This window comes from Mandrillus leucophaeus, unplaced genomic scaffold (assembly GCF_000951045.1).
Source record: "Mandrillus leucophaeus isolate KB7577 unplaced genomic scaffold, Mleu.le_1.0 Scaffold888, whole genome shotgun sequence".
NCBI lineage: Eukaryota > Metazoa > Chordata > Mammalia > Primates > Cercopithecidae > Mandrillus > Mandrillus leucophaeus.
Window position 1 is genome coordinate 497,214 of NW_012109674.1, and position 17,908 is coordinate 515,121.

The 17,908-nt window shown below is 40.9% G+C and overlaps 1 protein-coding gene across 1 annotated transcript in view; it reads right to left on the bottom strand.

The window, feature by feature from the left end:
* Window positions 1–17,908, bottom strand: part of KIAA0922 (KIAA0922 ortholog) — a 195,812-nt gene that overhangs the window by 53,305 nt on the left and 124,599 nt on the right. Inside the window, exons 8-12 of the mRNA XM_011969377.1 lie at window positions 4,223–4,300; window positions 3,576–3,729; window positions 1,906–1,964; window positions 1,458–1,566; window positions 188–281 (exon numbers count right to left, since the gene is read on the bottom strand). Of these exons, the coding sequence (XP_011824767.1) occupies window positions 188–281; window positions 1,458–1,566; window positions 1,906–1,964; window positions 3,576–3,729; window positions 4,223–4,300 (494 nt within the window). The remainder of the gene's footprint in view (window positions 1–187; window positions 282–1,457; window positions 1,567–1,905; window positions 1,965–3,575; window positions 3,730–4,222; window positions 4,301–17,908) is intronic.

A 17,908-nucleotide genomic window follows, 5' to 3' on the forward strand; every position in this document is an offset into this window, starting at 1 on the left:
TCACTTCCTTTTCCCCATTCAGCTAATATCCCTTTCACTGCCTGTTAGCAGTGCGAAGGCAAGGGGCGGCAAGGCCAGAGAGAGAGAGAGTCATACAAGTCCTATCAGTATATTTTTACACCATTTCTAGAGGGGAAAACAACAACAACAACAACATAAGATTTCAGGGAAAGTGGAAGTCACCTACCCCTGAGCCACAGAAGAGAAGACGCATGCTTTCAGTGTTGGAGTGCGTGTTGTTTTTCTCACATCTTCTATAATTCCACTGTCACAGGATGCAGCTGCTTTGTGGTATAAAGAAATAAATGTGAAGCTTAAGTACCTTTTCTTTCATTAAGCCTGAACAAAAGACCTATGTGTCTTGTTTATTTATAACTTTTTATTCACTTTTCTGTCTCCATTAAAATAGCGAATCAGACATAAAAGGTAACTACTTTCTCAAATGTTCCTGTCATCTTCTTTGTTACCAATTATCCAGAAAGCCACACTTTTTCAAACCAACTTCTTTACCAGAAATGACAAAAGTGAAACAAGAAGCTCACTTGGCAGAGTAAGGGGGAATGTGTGGAGGCACGAGCAAGAAAGGAATAAAACCTAAACAGCAAAAGGGAGCTGACCAGCAGAAAGCGAGCTGTATTTGAAAGCACTGCTGATTGATGAAAATAATACTTTTAAGCTCTCCTTGATTTAGGTCATAATCCTAAGTCACTTGTGTTCAATTCTTAACTCTCTGATGCTAATAACCAACTTTTTAAAAGTTATATATATGTTTTTAAAAATTCGAACACTAACAAAAAATGTGAAAATAAAGTCTACCTTTCTTCAACCTGACTCCCAATTATCTTAGAGGAGGCAGCTGTTAGCAGTTTCTCCAACATCCTTCCAGGTGTTCTGTGCATGTATAAGTACACAGATATCCTCTAAAAAAAATTAAATGTATACACGCTGCTCACATCACTGTTCATGCATGTTTCTGAACACTCTCTCACATCTGAACACAGATGTTCAGCTCTTCTGTCCTCACACACACACATTTCTATAGGTACAGTTTTGAATACACACATATCTGGAGGATAAACTCTTAAAACTAGAATTAAGGATCAAAGAGCATATATGTGCATTTTAAATTTTCATAGAGATTGCCAATTTTCCCTCGAAAACAGCCTGCATATTTAGACTCTCGTCAGAAACATAACAGTGCTTTCCTTCCTAATCATTATCTACAGAGAATATTAAGCTTTAAACTCAAAATCCTACATATGTGGCAGAATAAAAGTGGCATCAACAATAGTTTCTACATCACACTATCTTAGAACCACTAAGGCTGGGACTTCTTGAAATGAAATGCGTTCACTTCACTTTTCTGAAACCATGCCTAATCTGTAGTTGTAGAAAGAGTTGCCATGATGACAACAAGATAACAAAAGTCAAACGACAATCTGTTTAAAAATCTGTACCTTTGCAGGTAAAAGAAGCAATTTTTGTAAAGTTTGTTGTAGAAGTAGGTAGTAGTACTGGTTCAAACTGCAGAGACAGAGCATCTCTCTGTGAGAAATGGCGTATATCCTGAAACAGAAGAAAAGTCTCACATTACTACTCTCAGCTGGGAGAGTATTTATCCAGTTTGAATCAACTGTTAGAATAAATCGCACAGACCAGCCATACATAGCAACTGCTCAGCATCTGTGCCATAACCACATGGAGGGGATGCTGACAATCTTCATACAAACAGAGGTTCAAGCAAGGGCAAAGGGGCTTACGTTAAAGAAAAAGAGAACAGAGATAGTGCTTCTGTCTCTTCTGAGAACAGAAGCACTGTCTCCGTTCCTGAAAAGCCCTCATATTCTACAATTAAATGCACACTTGCAATTTCAAAATTTACTTTAGGTAAGCATTTACAATTACCTGTATCCATATAAGGCTGTTTCCTGAATGTAATATATACATATTTACTGCTGAATCATCTGTCCAAAAGAATCAGAGTATTAAAACAGAGTATTTAATCAGAGATTAAAACAGCCATCTCATTCTCACACCTTCATGTAGTAGTAACTAAAATAACACATTACACATTTCTATAAAAAATGTTAACTTATTTCTCAAAACTGAAGTCAAAACTAGGAGCTTTTTTTTTTTTTTTTTAATCACAAGAAAAAAGATCCTTATAAAAATGCCTACCAACCTAAGCCCTCTAAATGATGAGGAACTACCAGGAGCAAAATTCTGAGTTTAGGGTCATACAATGCACTTCTGGATGAAATTAACGAACTGGATGACTTCAAATAAAGCTATGTTCTCCTGTTGATTAGAAAGCCCCTCATTTCCTCATTTAGACAACCACATTTGGAAAGAAGAAAATTCTGAGATCTCGGGTTTCAGGCTTCCTTTTAGCCCTCACCAACAGAAATGGTCCCCACGGGTCAGGGATCTGCCCCACATGTACGTTCACTTGGCGGTTATGAGAATCACCAAGCTCCGAGGACAGGAGAGCTCTCCTGCTGATCCAGCACTACCACAGCCGGCTCTGAAGACTGAAAGGTACATGCTGTTTGACCAATTAAGACTGCCAAGGCAGGGCAGGGTGGCTCACGCTTGCAATCCCAGAACTTTGGGAGGCCAAGCGGGGAGGATTGTTTGAGCCCAGGAGTTCAAGACTATCCTGAGCAACACAGGGAGACCCTGGCTCTACAAAAAAAAAACAAAACAAAACAATGTTTAAAGTAGCCAGGCATAGTGGTGTGCGCCTGTGGACCCAGCTACTTGGGAGGCCAAGGTGGCAGGATTGCTTGAGCCCAGGAGTTTGAGGTTGCAGTGAGCCAAGATCACATCTCTGCACTCCCGCCTGGGCTACAGAGCAAAATCCTGTCTAAAAAAAAACAAAAACAGAAATAAAACCAAACAACAACAACAAAAAAAAAAAAAACAAAGAATAAAAGCTATCCTTTCTTTGAATACAAATACATATATAGAGTCACATTCAGAAGAGTCTTGATAACCAAAAGATACTAGTATATTCTATGTTATGAATTTGATGGATCACATAAAGTTCTTAGGAAGTTAAACAGATGAATGCATTTATTTCTGATAAGTAGGACACACATTTCCACAGATAAAATTCATAAAACTGAACACTAAAATTCTACTGAACTTGTCAAGCATCCAGGAACCACCGCAGCCTGTTAGCTATTTAAAATACAAAACAGCATGATGTGGTTAACTGAGCTTAGGCAAATCATTAAAAGTGGAACAAGAAACCCAAGACTTCAAATACTTTGTAAATATTTACATTAAACTGTCATGCCCACATAATTTGCTTACTGTCTCCAAACATCAAGAAAAATTATCCCTAAGGAAACTCAGAGCAGTTTGCAGTTGTTACTTAACTTCTCCCCAAAATGATACAGCCTTCTTAGCAGTTGCAGGTTGAGAACCAGTTACTACTACAATCGCTTAACAATTAAAGCAAAGGTTATTTGTCTTGGTTTGCTACGATACAATCTATACATAAATGCTATACAGAACGATGATGCAGACTGATCAAAATATAATGAAAAATTTTAAATATCCCACCTTACCTGAGGTCTCAGATTTATCTGTAGCTACGTAAACAATAGAGAGATGATCTAACAAATCTTGTGTGTTTTCTTCAAATTCTTTCGAAGAGTTTTCCGTTGTTACCATTATGCTCATTTGTAGACGCAAAACATCATCAGATTCCAGGTAACAACTCTGAGATTGCAGGAAGGAGGAAAAAAGGAAAAAAAAAATCATCTCAACTTTGTGGTTTCAAACTATGGAGGAAAGGAAAAGCATTTCACGTAACAGCACATGTATGAGAACAGAATATACTGTTTTGTGTTTTATTTTTTTTGAGACGGAGTCTGGCTCTGTCACCCAGGCTGGAGTGCAGTGGCGCAATCTTGGCTCACTGCAAGCTCTGCCTCCCGAGTTCATGCCATTCTCCTGCCTCAGCCTCCCAAGTAGCTGGGACTGCAGGCGCCTGCCACCACGCCTGGCTAAGCTTTTTGGATTTTTAGTAGAGACGGGGTTTCACCATGTTAGCCAGGATGGTCTTGATCTCCTGACCTCGTGATCTACCCAGCTCGGCCTCCCAAAGTGCTGGGATTACAGGTGTGAGCCACTGCAACTGGCCTTATGTTTTATTTTTAAGCAAAGAGGAAGGAAGGAAAGCAGAGAGAAAATACTACATATTTTATTTTACCTTTAATTGCTGACACACTTTATTATGTAAACTGCATTCCAGTTGTACTTGCAAGAGGCTAGTATTAGTGGTTTCTGCCTAAAAAAAGAAAAAAGGAGGAAAAGAACTTAAAAGTAAGTAAAAGGCTCAATCTCACACTAATAATAAACAATCTATCATGTATTCAGAAACTACACTTCTTCATTTATTCAATAAATATTTGAGTATCTGCTAAATGCTGGACATTATTCTTTCTAGTGGATATACAACAGTAAGCTAAACAGAGAAATCTGTTCTCAGGACTGTCACTGAGCTTACATTCTAATGAAAATTGTAAGTCCTTCCTCAGGCAACATGAAAATTCCTTATTACACCTATAAGCAGATGAATATGTTCTAAATATACACAGCATTTCTAATGTTTGTTGAAACTTTTGTTTAAACACAGGAGTTTGTTATTTTAAAGTAGGTTTACAAAGTAACAAAATTCTAAGTGTGCCTTCCATCAGTACCATGACCTAGAAACCATGACCCTCAACTTAGACCAAAAAAAAGAGAGAGAGAGATGTCCAAAATTCAGTTGACTATCATTTTTAACAGGGAAGAGCTATGGATGAAAGAGACAAAAGTATATAAAAAGAATGCAGGACTCTGTCAAATTTAAAGATCTTAACAGCCACCTGGGATGATGTCAACACACATTTAAGAAAAGGAAAATGAAAAATCCAATTAAGGGATACCACCTTGGGTAGGAGGGTGGGGGCTACAGGCATGTGAATATAGCAAAAACTTAGCGCAGTATGTGAATCTAAAACACATGGGTTATGAGCCTTCCTCTTTCGTTAAGTTTAATGTCTCTGGCATAGTGACCCCAAAAAGGTACTCCACCCGGGCCAAACATCAAATCTCGGCAAGGTAAGAAGGCACTCTCCAAAGCCTAGGCTGGCTTAATAGTGAATATCTACTAAAAAACCCAGGAAACATGCATTACTAAAAAGAATCACTACAATTATGTTTGTTAGATTTATAAGACTTACCCAAGTACATTATATAAGAATACATTTTAAACTACTTCAATTGTCATTCAGGCAATTAAACTACAGAAAAAAGGAATAAGTCAGGCACAGTAGTGGTTCACGTCTGTAATCCCAGCACTTTGGGAGGCCAAAGCCGGTGGATCACTGGAGCCCAGGAGTTGGAGACCAGCCTAGGCAACATGGCAAAACCCTGTCTCTACTAGAAAAAATACTAAAATTAGCCAGGCATGGTGATGTGCGCTTGTAGTCCCAGCTACTAGGAAGGCTGTGATGGGAGGACTGATTGAGCCCAGGAGGTCAACGCTGTAGTGAGCCGTGACTCTTATTCTTTTTCTTAAAATATATTTTTAATGCAGTAAAAATGTTTAAGGAGTTTAATTAAGTTTGTAAATGGGACCAAACATTAAACACTCTTTTAAAGAAATCATTGTTCATATCTGCTAGTATTCTTAAATAGAATAATATGATTTGTAAAATGAATCTAAAATCTTAACCTTTTTTTTTTTTTTTTTTTGAGACAGCATCTCACTCTGTTGTCCAGCTGAAGTCAAGACAGTGCAGTCTCGGCTCTTGCAACCTCCACCTCCCAGGCTCAAGCCAACTTCCCACCTCAGCCTCCCAGGTAGCTGGGACTATAGGCGTACACCACCACACACGGTTAATTTGTGTATTTTTTGTAGAGATGGAGCTTCACCATGTTGCCCAGGCTGGTTTTGAACTCCTGGGCTCAAGCAATCCACACACCTTGGCCTTCTAAAGTGCTGGGATTACAGGTGTGCACCAATACACCAGCCTGAAGAACTGGATTTTTAAATTTGTTTGTGAACAAATCCCAACATCAAAGACATAAACAGAAAAAGCCCACTTTCTGAAACTGATTTTTATTTTATTTTATTTTTTGAGACGGAGTCTTGCTCTGTCACCCAGGATGGAGTGCAGTGGTGCAATCTCGGATCACTGCAAGCTCCGCCTCCTGGGTTCACACCATTCTCCTGTCTCAGCCTCCCAATTAGCCAGGACTACAGGTGCCTGTTTTTTTTTGTTTTTTTTTTAGTAGAGATGGGATTTCACCGTATTAACCAGGATGGTCTCGATCTCCTGGCCTCGTAATCCACCCGCCTCGGCCTCCCAAAGTGCTGGGATTACAGGCGTGAGCCACCACACCCGGCCAAAAACCACTTTCATTTCACCTTCTCACTTACTCTCCTCAAAGAAATCCATAACCAAGTCACACTGATTATACCTCCTTCATGAGCCCTTAAACCCACTCACTTCTCCTCTTGCTTAATACCCCAGATATCAGGGGTTGGCAAACTATGCCCACAGGTTAAATCCAGTTTGCTGCTTGTTTTTGTAAACAAAGTTTTATTGGAACACAGCCATGCCTGTTCCTTTACGGACTGTCTACTGTTGCTTTCATGCTACGATGGCAGAGTTCAGTACTTGCAACAGAGACCGTAAAGCCCACAAAGTCAAAGTAAATACTCTAACAACACTAAACTACAGAAAAAAATTATGGTGCAGTAACTTCCTCCTAGTCTCCCTGCATCCACCTCCGCCCTTTCCACTCCATTCTCCACACTGCATCAAGAGTGAGTTTGCCCATATATAAATCTGGTCATGCCACTATTTGTTTAAAACTCTTCAAAGACTTCTCACTTGGCAAAAGCCCCAAATCCTCTGCTGTAGCTATAAAACTCCGGCACCTGCCTAGTCTCAACCTCCCTGTGCATGCTCCAACCTCACTGGTCTAGTTTCTGCTCTGCTTGCCTCACCACCTTTGAATTTTCTGTCCCTTTGCTTTGCACCCACTCCCCCAACCCACCCACCTCTCCACCTAGCTAAATCTGATTTATGCTTCATGTCCCAGCTTAAATATCCCTTTCAGACACCACAGCAACTTCTACCTGACCTTTTGTAACACTTCCCACAACAACCTGGTCAAGGTCTATCTTCCCCAGGGGATTCTAAGCATCTTGTGCTTAGAATGCACAATGCCTATCACTTCATCAGCACTCAATAAACAGCTGGTGAATGGACAGAGGTGGGCACACAGCCATAGATGCTACGGAATTGGCTTGAAAAGGGCAAGAGAAGCTTGAAAAGGGCAAGAAACAGAAAACAGTAAATGGTGCCTACAAAATAAAAGGACAACAAAAACCTGACAGTGTGTATTTCTGATCTGAAACTTTCAAAAAACGTTTGAAGAAAAAATCTCAACAGACTTGGAGTACACATTTATAACTAAGTTTTTTGTTTTTTGTTTTTTTTAAAGAAATTGATAACAATTTAACTATGTTAAGGTCTTAACCTGACATGGCAATTCTCTACCCTACAATATTTCTTCAAATGAAAAGATGTTAAAAATTCACCATCATATTAACAGTTTTCGACATAATTAACGACCCTATTTTGCACAGTGATTTACTGTGATTTAAAGCCTAATATTTTGTCATTCTTAGTAAATCTCTGGATGGATGTAGTTATAACTTGCCATTTTAATTAAGATTCTTCTCTTAGTGAGAGGCATTTAAAAAAATCACTATTTTGTTTCATTTGCTGTAGGACATATTTCAGAATCCCACAAGGGGGAGTTCTAGCACCTCCAAACTGCCCTTTACAAGTATGCTAATTTTTCTAAACGAAAAAGTTTCAAGTTCGTATCTGTCTTCCTCAAAAGAACAAAACAATTGGGCTGGGCGCGGTGGCCCATGCCGGTAATCCCAGCACTCTGGGAGGCCAAGGCAGATGGATCATGAGGTCAGGAGATCAAGACCATCCTGGCTAACACGGTGAAACCCCATCTCTACTAAAAATACAAAAAATTAGCCGGGCATGGTGGTGGATGCCTATAGTCCCAGCTACTCAAGAGGCTGAGGTAGGAGAATGGCATGAACCCAGGAGTCAGAGCTTGCAGTGACCCGAGATCGGGCCACTGCACTCCAGCGAGGGTGACAGTGCGAGACTCTGTCTTCAAAAAAAAAAAAAAAAAAAAAAAAAAAAAGAACAAAACAATGGCAATGTTATCTTGATAAAAAAGAAACTCTAACTAAAATATTAGCCAGGGAGCAACCACACACTAGGGTTACAAGTTCCCCCACTGTCCCCAACCGAGCACACTGTGTGACAATAGGACACGCCCTCATCCAGAGTGAGCCTGGGCTGATTAGACAGGAAAAACAAACAAAAACCTAATTTTCTAGTTTTGAAACCTCCTATACTCCTTTAACAAATCAGATCAGACATTTTATATAGAAAAAAGAAAAAGTAACTCTATAAACAACTTTTTCTTAAGTAGTCTTCATTGAAAGTACTAATATAGTTCATATATTTCATATTACTTCATATGAAGTATTATCCCCTTTTAGAAGATGGGGGAAATTGTGGCTTGGAGGGGTTAAGAGACTTACCAAAGATCTTGGGGCTAGCTGGTAAAAAAACAGAACAAAAAAATAGCAGGTTTTAAATTGCAGTCAGTACTTACTTAACAAATCAAAATAGACCAAATCTATTTCTCCTAGGTACCTAAAGGCCTAAAAATCCATCAACACAGGGATATATATTAGAAAACCATAACAAGATAAAATGCAAAAGTCAAGAAAATAGAAATGTTAAAACTCCTTTTGTATGGCACATATTTCCACAGTTTTGTGGTGAAGAAGTATGAATTTAGGGAACTGGATACTAGAGAGAAAGCAATCCTCTCCCTTCACTGGCTGAGGAATTGCCAGTGCCCTGGGCCACAAGAAGGGTGTGATTTGGGGGGACTGTGTGCAATTAAACAGGAAAGGAAATAACAGACTTTAAGTATTAAGTCATTTTGATGACTTATCACCAAGTGTAAAGCACAGCCTAATATATTTGAGAATCTACATTAATCCAGACAGAATGAACAAGAGGCTGGATGAGGTTCCTGGTAATAACCACATGAAACCTTTTCATTTAAGGACTATAACTCATGAAATCTGAAAGAATTACTTAGACAAGTCCCAATCTTAGATTCTATTTTTCTCAGACATCTTTCCCCCCTTTCACAATTTTGAATGCCAAATATTAGAGGTCATTATAAAAGTAAATCTCGGCCAGGTGCGGCGGCTCACACCCGTAATCTCACTTTGGGAGGCCAAGGAGGGTAGATCACTCGAGGTCAGGAATTTGAGACCAGCCTGTCCAACATGATGAAACCCTGTCTCTAGTAAAAATACAAAAATTTGCTGGGCATGGTGGCACACTCCTGTAATCTCAGCTTCTCGGGAGGCTGAAGCTGGAGAATTGCTTGAACCTGAGAGGCAGAGGTTGCAGTGAGCTGCAATTGCACCATTGCATTCCAGCCTGGGCAACAGAGTCCATCTCAAAAAAAAAAAGAAAAAGAAAAAGAAAAAGAAAATCTCTTATGCCAACATATGCATCTGGAACACTGATTCTGTATAAGCCATCTGACTGTTCCAGCAGGTGGCCCCCACACACAGTGTTATGTACATGGCAAATGATCTTGTATAAAACGAGAGCTATCTTGGGTGCCTTCCACATAACACTCAGATTCTATAACCAAACTCCTAATTTAGTGTTTCCTGCATAACAGCAGGCTCAGCTATTAGTAAGTACTGTACAGCTATTTTTCCCCGATATTAAATAGCAATTGTGTTTCAACCCCCACCACCACCACTACCCTTTCATTCCTCAGATATTAACCACTAAAACAAAATCTAACTATACTGCCAGACCCCCTCATGCAAACATTTGCAAAAACCTAGGAAGTGGCTGAAATAAGTTTGCTTTTAGGAAAAAAGAGGCTACTACATATCACTAGTATTTTTCCTTATCCACATCATTTTAGAAAAGGCAGTATGGCCAAGCACTTTAGCCAACACAGATTTAGATCAAACCCCAGCCATGAAACCCTGGGGACATTCCCCCCCCCAAGACTCAGTTTCCTCTTCTATAAAATCAAGTTATTGAATTCACAGCAATATTATGGGTGCTAAATGAGATACATATGCAAACCACTGGGTACACAGTAGGCCTCAAAGGGGAGATTATATTGATGTGCTCATTCACAATTAATGCATTTATTTAATAAAATTCCACAACAAATAATTTAGGTGCTTGGGGGAAGCATTTTTCCCACATCAAAGCTTTTAGAAGAAAACTCTTTACCACCCCTTTGGTTTCCAAGAGATTTTTTTTCCCCTAAAACACTTCAGATTCTTTTTATTTCATGATTGGTTCAGAACCCAAGAAAAAAGGAAGTATCATTTACTGGACACTACCTCCCACCCCCTGAAGTGTGCCAGAAACCCTGAAAGAGACAAAAAGCAACTGGGAGAATAAGATAACCACTGTACTATCTAAACTTTTGGTTTGGCCAAGCGGAAGTCACCTGTGTTGAGCAACACCTTGGTTTTCACACCTGGATAACTAGCTTTTAACTATTACAAACTGGGCTGGCAGCATCAGTAGAGCCATGTGGGATTTTCACCTTGATAGGTCAGGCAGCCTATGTTGGCTCTGTCCTAAAACAAGTAACTATTTTTATACAATTGGTTGATGCTGGGCCTCAAACAAATGACAAATAGGCCCTGCATGTCTGGCACAGGCCCTGAAACAAGATCCAGGCTCGGCAAAAGTTTAAGCTTTGTGATGCAGGCTGCTGTCGCTTGACCTTGAGTAGCATGGGCACAGCTTATACTTAAGTAGGCATCGCGGTGGAGAGAATTAGGCTATAAAAGAAAGGATGCTGTGGTGGTTCCTCAAAAAACTGGAACAGAATTACCAATTCCATTTCTAGGTATACATTCAAAAGTGATAGCAGGGACTCAAACAGATGCTTGTTCATAGCAAGACTACTCACAAACGCCCCAAGGTGGATAAACAAAACATGATATATACGTGCAACAGAATATTATTCAGCCTTAAAAAGGAATAAAATTCTGATACATGCTATATAACATGGGTGAACCTTGAAGATATTATGCTAAGTGAAATAAACCAAACATAAAGCGACAAATACTGTATAATCCCACTTCTACGAGGGACCTAGAATAGTCCAATTCATAGAGACAGAAAGTAGAATAGTCGTTGCCAGGGAGAATAGTGGTGGCTGAGGGAAGGTGTTTAATGGGTATGGAGTTTCCCCTTGAGGTGTTGAAAGAGTCCTGGAGACAGATGGTGGTGATGACTGTACAACACTGTGAATGTACTTACTGCCAGTGAACTGTACACATATAAATGGTGAAAATGGTAAATTTTGTGTTAAGTATATTTTACTCCATATATACATAGGGAAAGAGGAAGGCAAGAACTAGACACAGCTGAAATAGTTTGAAATAATCAAACCGGGCCAGGCGCGGTGGCTCACGCCTGTAATCCCAGCACTTCGGGAGGCTGAGGCGGGCAGGTCACGAGGTCAGGAGTTCCAGACCAGCCTGACCAACATGGTGAAACCCCGTCTCTACTAAAAATACAAAAATTAGCCGGGCGTGGTCGCAGTCGCCTGTAATCCCAGCTACTTGGGAGGCTGAGACAGGGGAATCACTTGAACCCGGGAGGCGGAGGTTGCAGTGAGCCGAAATCGCGCCACTGCATTGCAGCCTGGGCAACAAGAGTGAAACTCCGTCTCCAAAAAAAAAAAAAAAAACCAAACCTTGCTGGGTAACCGATACAAAGTTATAGCTAAACAGACGGAATGAGTTCTGGTGTTCTACAGCACTACAGGGTAACTGCAGTTGACTATAATAAAGCTAGAAGGGAGGATTTTGAATATTCACGACACAATAAAATGATAAATGTCTGAGGTGATAATATGCTAATTACCCTGAGTGGATTGTTACACATTGTATACAATATCAAAATAGCACTCTTTATCCCATACATTAAGTACAATTATTACATGCCAACTAAAAAAGAAAAAAGAAAACAAAATCTCGAAAGCCAGGTTAAACAGACATAAAGAGAGAAGTGGAGATACTTTGAGATCTCATGGTGCAGGTATTCAAAATGAAATGTATCTCTGTGCTAAATGGAGCTTTTAAAACAATCTAATAAAGGAAAACAGGCAAGATCTCAGCAGACTCAAAACACAGGCCAGGCACGGAAGCTCTCACCTGTCATCCTAGCACTTTGGGAGACGGAGGCAGGTGGATCACTTGAGTTCCGGAGTTTGAAACCAGACTGGGCAACATGGTGAAACCCCGTCTCCACAAAAAAATATAAAACTTAGCTGGGAGTGGTGGTACATGCCTGTAGTCCCAGCAACTCAGGAGGCTGAGGAGGGAGGATCACCTGAGCCCGGGAGGTCAAGGTTGTAATGAACCGTGACTGCACCACTGCACTCTAGCTTAGGTGACAGAGCAAGACCCCATCTTAAAACAAAAGTAAAAATAATTAAGAAACCACGATTGAGTTCTAGGAACTGTGAAGAAATACACTTAAATTCCCTAGAGTAAACAATTAAGGAGCTCTACCATGAAAGACTGAGGCGGCTACACCAAGTCTTACACAAACCTGGACAGGTGAGAGGAAACCAGGAAGGTGAGTGTGGAATGCTCAGTGCATTTTTCAATGGAGATACAATTACTGCTTGTGCCCTGAGGTAATATGCTTGAGAAGTTTATGGCATTTAGGATTCAATCAAGAGAAGGAACAGCAAAGAGGAAACCATTAAAGGGGAACCAGGCAGGAAAGATAAACCGAGCCTGGGCCTGACTGGGATACTGAGCCGACAGGAGAGTATCTCTTATGTAAGATTATGCAATGCAACAAACAGAAAAAAGATTTGTTTGAACCATAGATGTTTTTAGTAGACCCAGAACTTGATTTTATCTCTTTTGCTTTGGGAGAACACACCGAAAAAAATCTAGAGAAATATCTAAAAGGAAAATAAATATCTAGACCAAAAAGTTTTTTAAAAAATTAAAGGAATGCACTAATTGAGAAAGACGAGACCAACACAAAAAGCTGGTTAAACTGAACAGTGGAGGACAAGCAAGTCCTGGGGGCACAGCCAACTAACACAGAAAAAGAAGGAACTATCCCCACTAGGCCCTGATGGACTCACACTTCCAAAGTGTCAACAACCGCTCACCTCAGGGCATCTGCTGAGAACACCACTCCAGTTGAAATAAGTGGACAAAAAGGAAACAAGCTTCCTTAAAAAGCAGGTTTCAGAAGGCCCCGCAAGTCCACAGTGAGAGGCAATGAAAACCACCCTGTGCACAGATCTCAACGTCACTGCCCACAGACTCTGCAGCCGCTCTGCTCCTAACACAGCTTCCGCACCACTAGCACAAAAGTGCCGGGAAATGCCAGAAACAAGGGCCCAAGGAAGAAACAGAAATCCACACACGGAAAACAGAAGGCAGGCAGGCCGAGCATCTGGGCTACCGCCAGGCAAATTTATAAGCTCTGAGGGAAGGCCAGAGCATCTCAGGTGCCCCTTCCTGAGCAGGGCGGTGGTAGGCACAGGTGGCTCCTCTCTAACCCCCAAAGTACCCAGATTAGCCTCCTGACTAATGGTGATCTCTCCCTGCCAAGCATTAAGTGCAAAGGTCTGAGACTCGACAACCAGCATGAATTCAAGGGGAAACCAAGGTGAGGCTCTCTCCAACTTCCTTCCCTCTCTTTGGCAAATATGAAGTACTGGGGACAATTCTGCTTAAAATTAGCGCTTGGAGGGCTGGGGGGTGGGGGGGACACATTTTCCAAATTTTTTGGATGTGAGGTTAATAATCTGTTATTCTTGTGTGTTTCAGTAAGATTGTAGATTCAAGTGAGGATCAATTACTATTGAACCACCATAAATTCTGAAACCTTGGGGAAACCATGCACGTTCTAGCAAAAGAACAAATCCAGGCTGTAGCTGCTAAAAGTTCCCCAGCTGCACACAGGCATGGCGAACTTCTCTGATTAAAATAAAAACAAATAAAATAAAAACAAGAAATTGAGGAGGACTTCAAATTCTTTGAATGTTAACTCACAGGCCAAGATAATTTAATACATTACCATAGCCTTGAACTTTCATGTCCTGCCAGGGGTTTGAATCTCTGAATTTTAAAGTTCTCTCGGAGTTTCATAATAGGAGAGGGCTTATATTCAGAAGCTTCTTTTTAAAAAGTTAAGTGATTAAGGCATTTTAGCTATGTGCCAGAGACTAGTTCTAAGCTCTTTACATAAATTAATTGATTCAATAGCTACACCAACCCTATCCGAAAGGGCTATTATTACATATTTTACAGATAAACTGAGATACAGGGAGATCAGGTAACTTGGCTAAAGTCACTCAGAACCAAGATTTTTAGTCAGGTGGTCTGGTTTGGAATTCACCCTCTTATTCACTCCCACTATGCATCTCTATGACAGGCATTTTATATGGCTGGTATTTTCTACTGCTATATTTTAACACTGTTATTTAATCTCATCACAAAAGCTCTGATAAACTGTACTGGATACTGCAGTTGAAAAGAATTTGGGATGGGGAAAGAGAGGAAGATGTGAACTTTCAACCCTGGTTACAGTGTGGCCTTGGGGCAGATTATGAAGTGAATTTATCTAATCCATCTCAAAGTTTCTAGGGGCAAACTCAACAGCAGACCCCAGCAGTTCGAGGAGGGTCAACGAAGAAATCAGGGGAGGGGTTGGCTCTCAGGGGAGGAGGAACAGGCCCGAGAAGGTGAAAGCACAGGGCTGGAAGTCAGCTGATCTCGGGCTTAACAGGTAATTCCAAAGGGTCAAGAGCACAGAAACCAAAGATGTCACAATGAAAGGCTTATTCTTCACCTAAACACTCCTGTCCTTTTATCCCAAGCCTTCCTCTCCCCTTGGAGGTCGAGGAATGACCTAATTGGTGGGCAATAGCGGGGGCTCTTGGAGGAGTTGGTTCTTTCCTCCTCCTCTCTACACTTTGAGAAGCATCTGTCCTTCAGACCCAAACTTCCCCTCCAGTGGACCGCCCCAAAGTCTACCCTAGGGGAGACGGAGTCAGTAACTCCTGGCTCTCTTACCCTAGCTAATACAGGAGAATATGTCTTATCAGTAATACAAAGCCGGTTTTAGTTCTCTAACTCCGGATTCTTAAACATCCAATGATCCAGAACTTGGTCAGGAAGAGAGGTGTTGTTAAGTGTCTCTAAGTCTTCTAACAAAAGTTTCTAAAATACTCTAATAGAATAAATGAAAGAAGTCAAAGGAAGGTCTGTGGGTCATATCTGCATAAACAGCTTATTATAATGTTTTCCATTTTAAGATTCATTTATCCGACCGTCAATCATTTATTTACTACATGTTATATTGCCAGACTCTATGCTAGGTAACAGGAAAACAAAGATTAAAGCATAATTCTTGCTCTTATGGGGTTAAATCTAGTACAGAAAAATCCATAAAAACAAAACCTTTTGAGTATTATAGCTGCCACAACAGGGATCTCTTAGGGCGTTCAGTAAGGAACTAGTCAATTCTCCTGGGAGGCAAAAAAATAAAGAGAGACAAGGTAAACATTGAGTTAAAAGAGGGACCGGGAAACTGTCCTCACAGTAGCCAAGAAAGCAGAGATTTTAAAGCAGCAAACCGGAGGAAGATGGGGAGTGAAGAGACTCCACTGAGTCTGAAACAAAAGTGAGGGGAGGGAGAACACCTCCACTCACACATCTTGGTATTCTTTCTAGAGTCTTAGCAACACGCCCCTCCTTTCTTCCAGTCACCAACCCTTCTCTACCTCTCCCCTTCCCAAGTTCCCATTCCACAAAGCATTCTCACTTGAAACTTAAGAAAATTTTTAGAAGTTTAAGCAATTCCTTAAAAAAAAAAAAGCTATATTCAGAAGTAGGTAGATAAGTAAATGTATAACATCACTTAATTTCCCCTTAACACATAATAATCATTTTCCAGAGATTGACAGCCTATCATTTTATGTAAAAAAGATCAAACAACTTTTATCACTCAAATAAACTGAAAGGAGTGCTAGCTTGCCTTAGGTAGATAGCAAGGAAAGGGTTTCCAGAGAGCCCCTAGTTCAAGTGCCTTATTCCCACATAAAAAGCAGCCTGGGGACTGGGCACGGTGGCTCACACCTGTAATCCCAGCACTTTGGGAGGCCCAGGAGGCCCAGCACTCCTGAGGTCAGGAGTTCAAGACCAGCCAGGCCAACATGGTGAAACCCCATATCTACTAAAAATACAAAAATTAGCTGGGTGTGGTGGCACGTGCCTGTAATCCCAGCTACTAGGGAGGCTGAGGCAGGAGAATCGCTTGAACCCGGGAGACGGAGGTTGCAGTGAGCTGAGATCGTGCCACTGCACTCCAGCCTGGGTGACAAGAGCAAAAGTCTGTCTCAAAACAAAAAACAAAACTACAGCCTGGGGAAAAAAAAATCTAGCTTTCTTCTTTCACTTACTAAACTTTCGCTCTAACCTCACCTTCGTGCCGTGCTCCTTAATCCTCTTGGAGATAGGACAAAAAAACTCCAGGTGTTGTCAAAAACAACAAAAAATGGTTACATCTTGGTGCACTGCTAAAACTACAACCAAAAAAATGTTACTAAATACATATGGTTATACAGGTATTCGTAGGAATTTTCAGCTATCACAATACTGTTTATTCCATTTAACTAAGTATGTAGGACTATCAGGAAAATGGGACAGCTCTAAAGATCCTTAACCTTTCTCTGTTCTTTCTCCATCTTCAAATCCTAGATCAGGCATTTTGTAACTTGTTAGTGAGAAACGTGCCCCTTTCCATTTCTTCATCAAACTGTGATTGAAAGGCTTTCCACGTTCTCCTCCTTACCCTGATTTTACAGCTTCCCTTCTAGACTGCCACGTTAATTGACAGGGATCAGCACCTTAGAAGGCAAGTAGCAGGTAACAACTTGGGGCACCCTCCCCCATGCCAAATCTAGCAGGCGCCACACTGCAGGCGGCCCGGGACTGCAACCTTTGCCCAGCACCTGTCCCTGGCAGGCGGGCATGAGGGTTTGACACCACACACTGAAAGCAAAGGTTGTGCCAGTTTTAAAAGGTTAGGAACTCCTGGTCTGAAACGTATTAGATATCACACAGAATATCCAGAGATAATCTCTCCTGTACACAATCCAGCAACATGTTGCCATGGTGGGGGAGAAAATCCCTCATCCACACATACACTTAGAAAAAATATTGCAAGAAGACAACCAACTATTAATTACGATGATCGTTGCCAAGTATGACTGCGGTCTTAAGGTTTATTTCTAACGTTTCATTTCTTTGATATAATCACATTATAGTTTTTGATAATCCCAGAATATCCTTAAGAGATAATCTCTTCAACAATTCAATAATTTGATACTATGTTGAGACACACACACACATACACTCACACACAACAAAAAAACTACCTTTATTTGACAGAACTGTATGTCAGGGTTTTCCTCTAACTTTAAAACCAAGTTTCAGCTGGGCGTGGTGACTTACGCCTGTAATCCCAGCACTTTGGGAGGCTGAGGCGGGTGGATTACGAGGTCAGGAGATCAAGACCATCCTGGCTAACACGGTGAAACCCTCTCTCTACTAAAAATACAAAACTTAGCCAGGCATGGTGGTGGGCACCTGTAGTCCCAGCTATTCAGGAGGCTGAGGCAGGAGAATGGCGTGAACCCGGCAGGTGGAGCTTGCAGTGAGCCGAGATCATGCTACTACACTCCA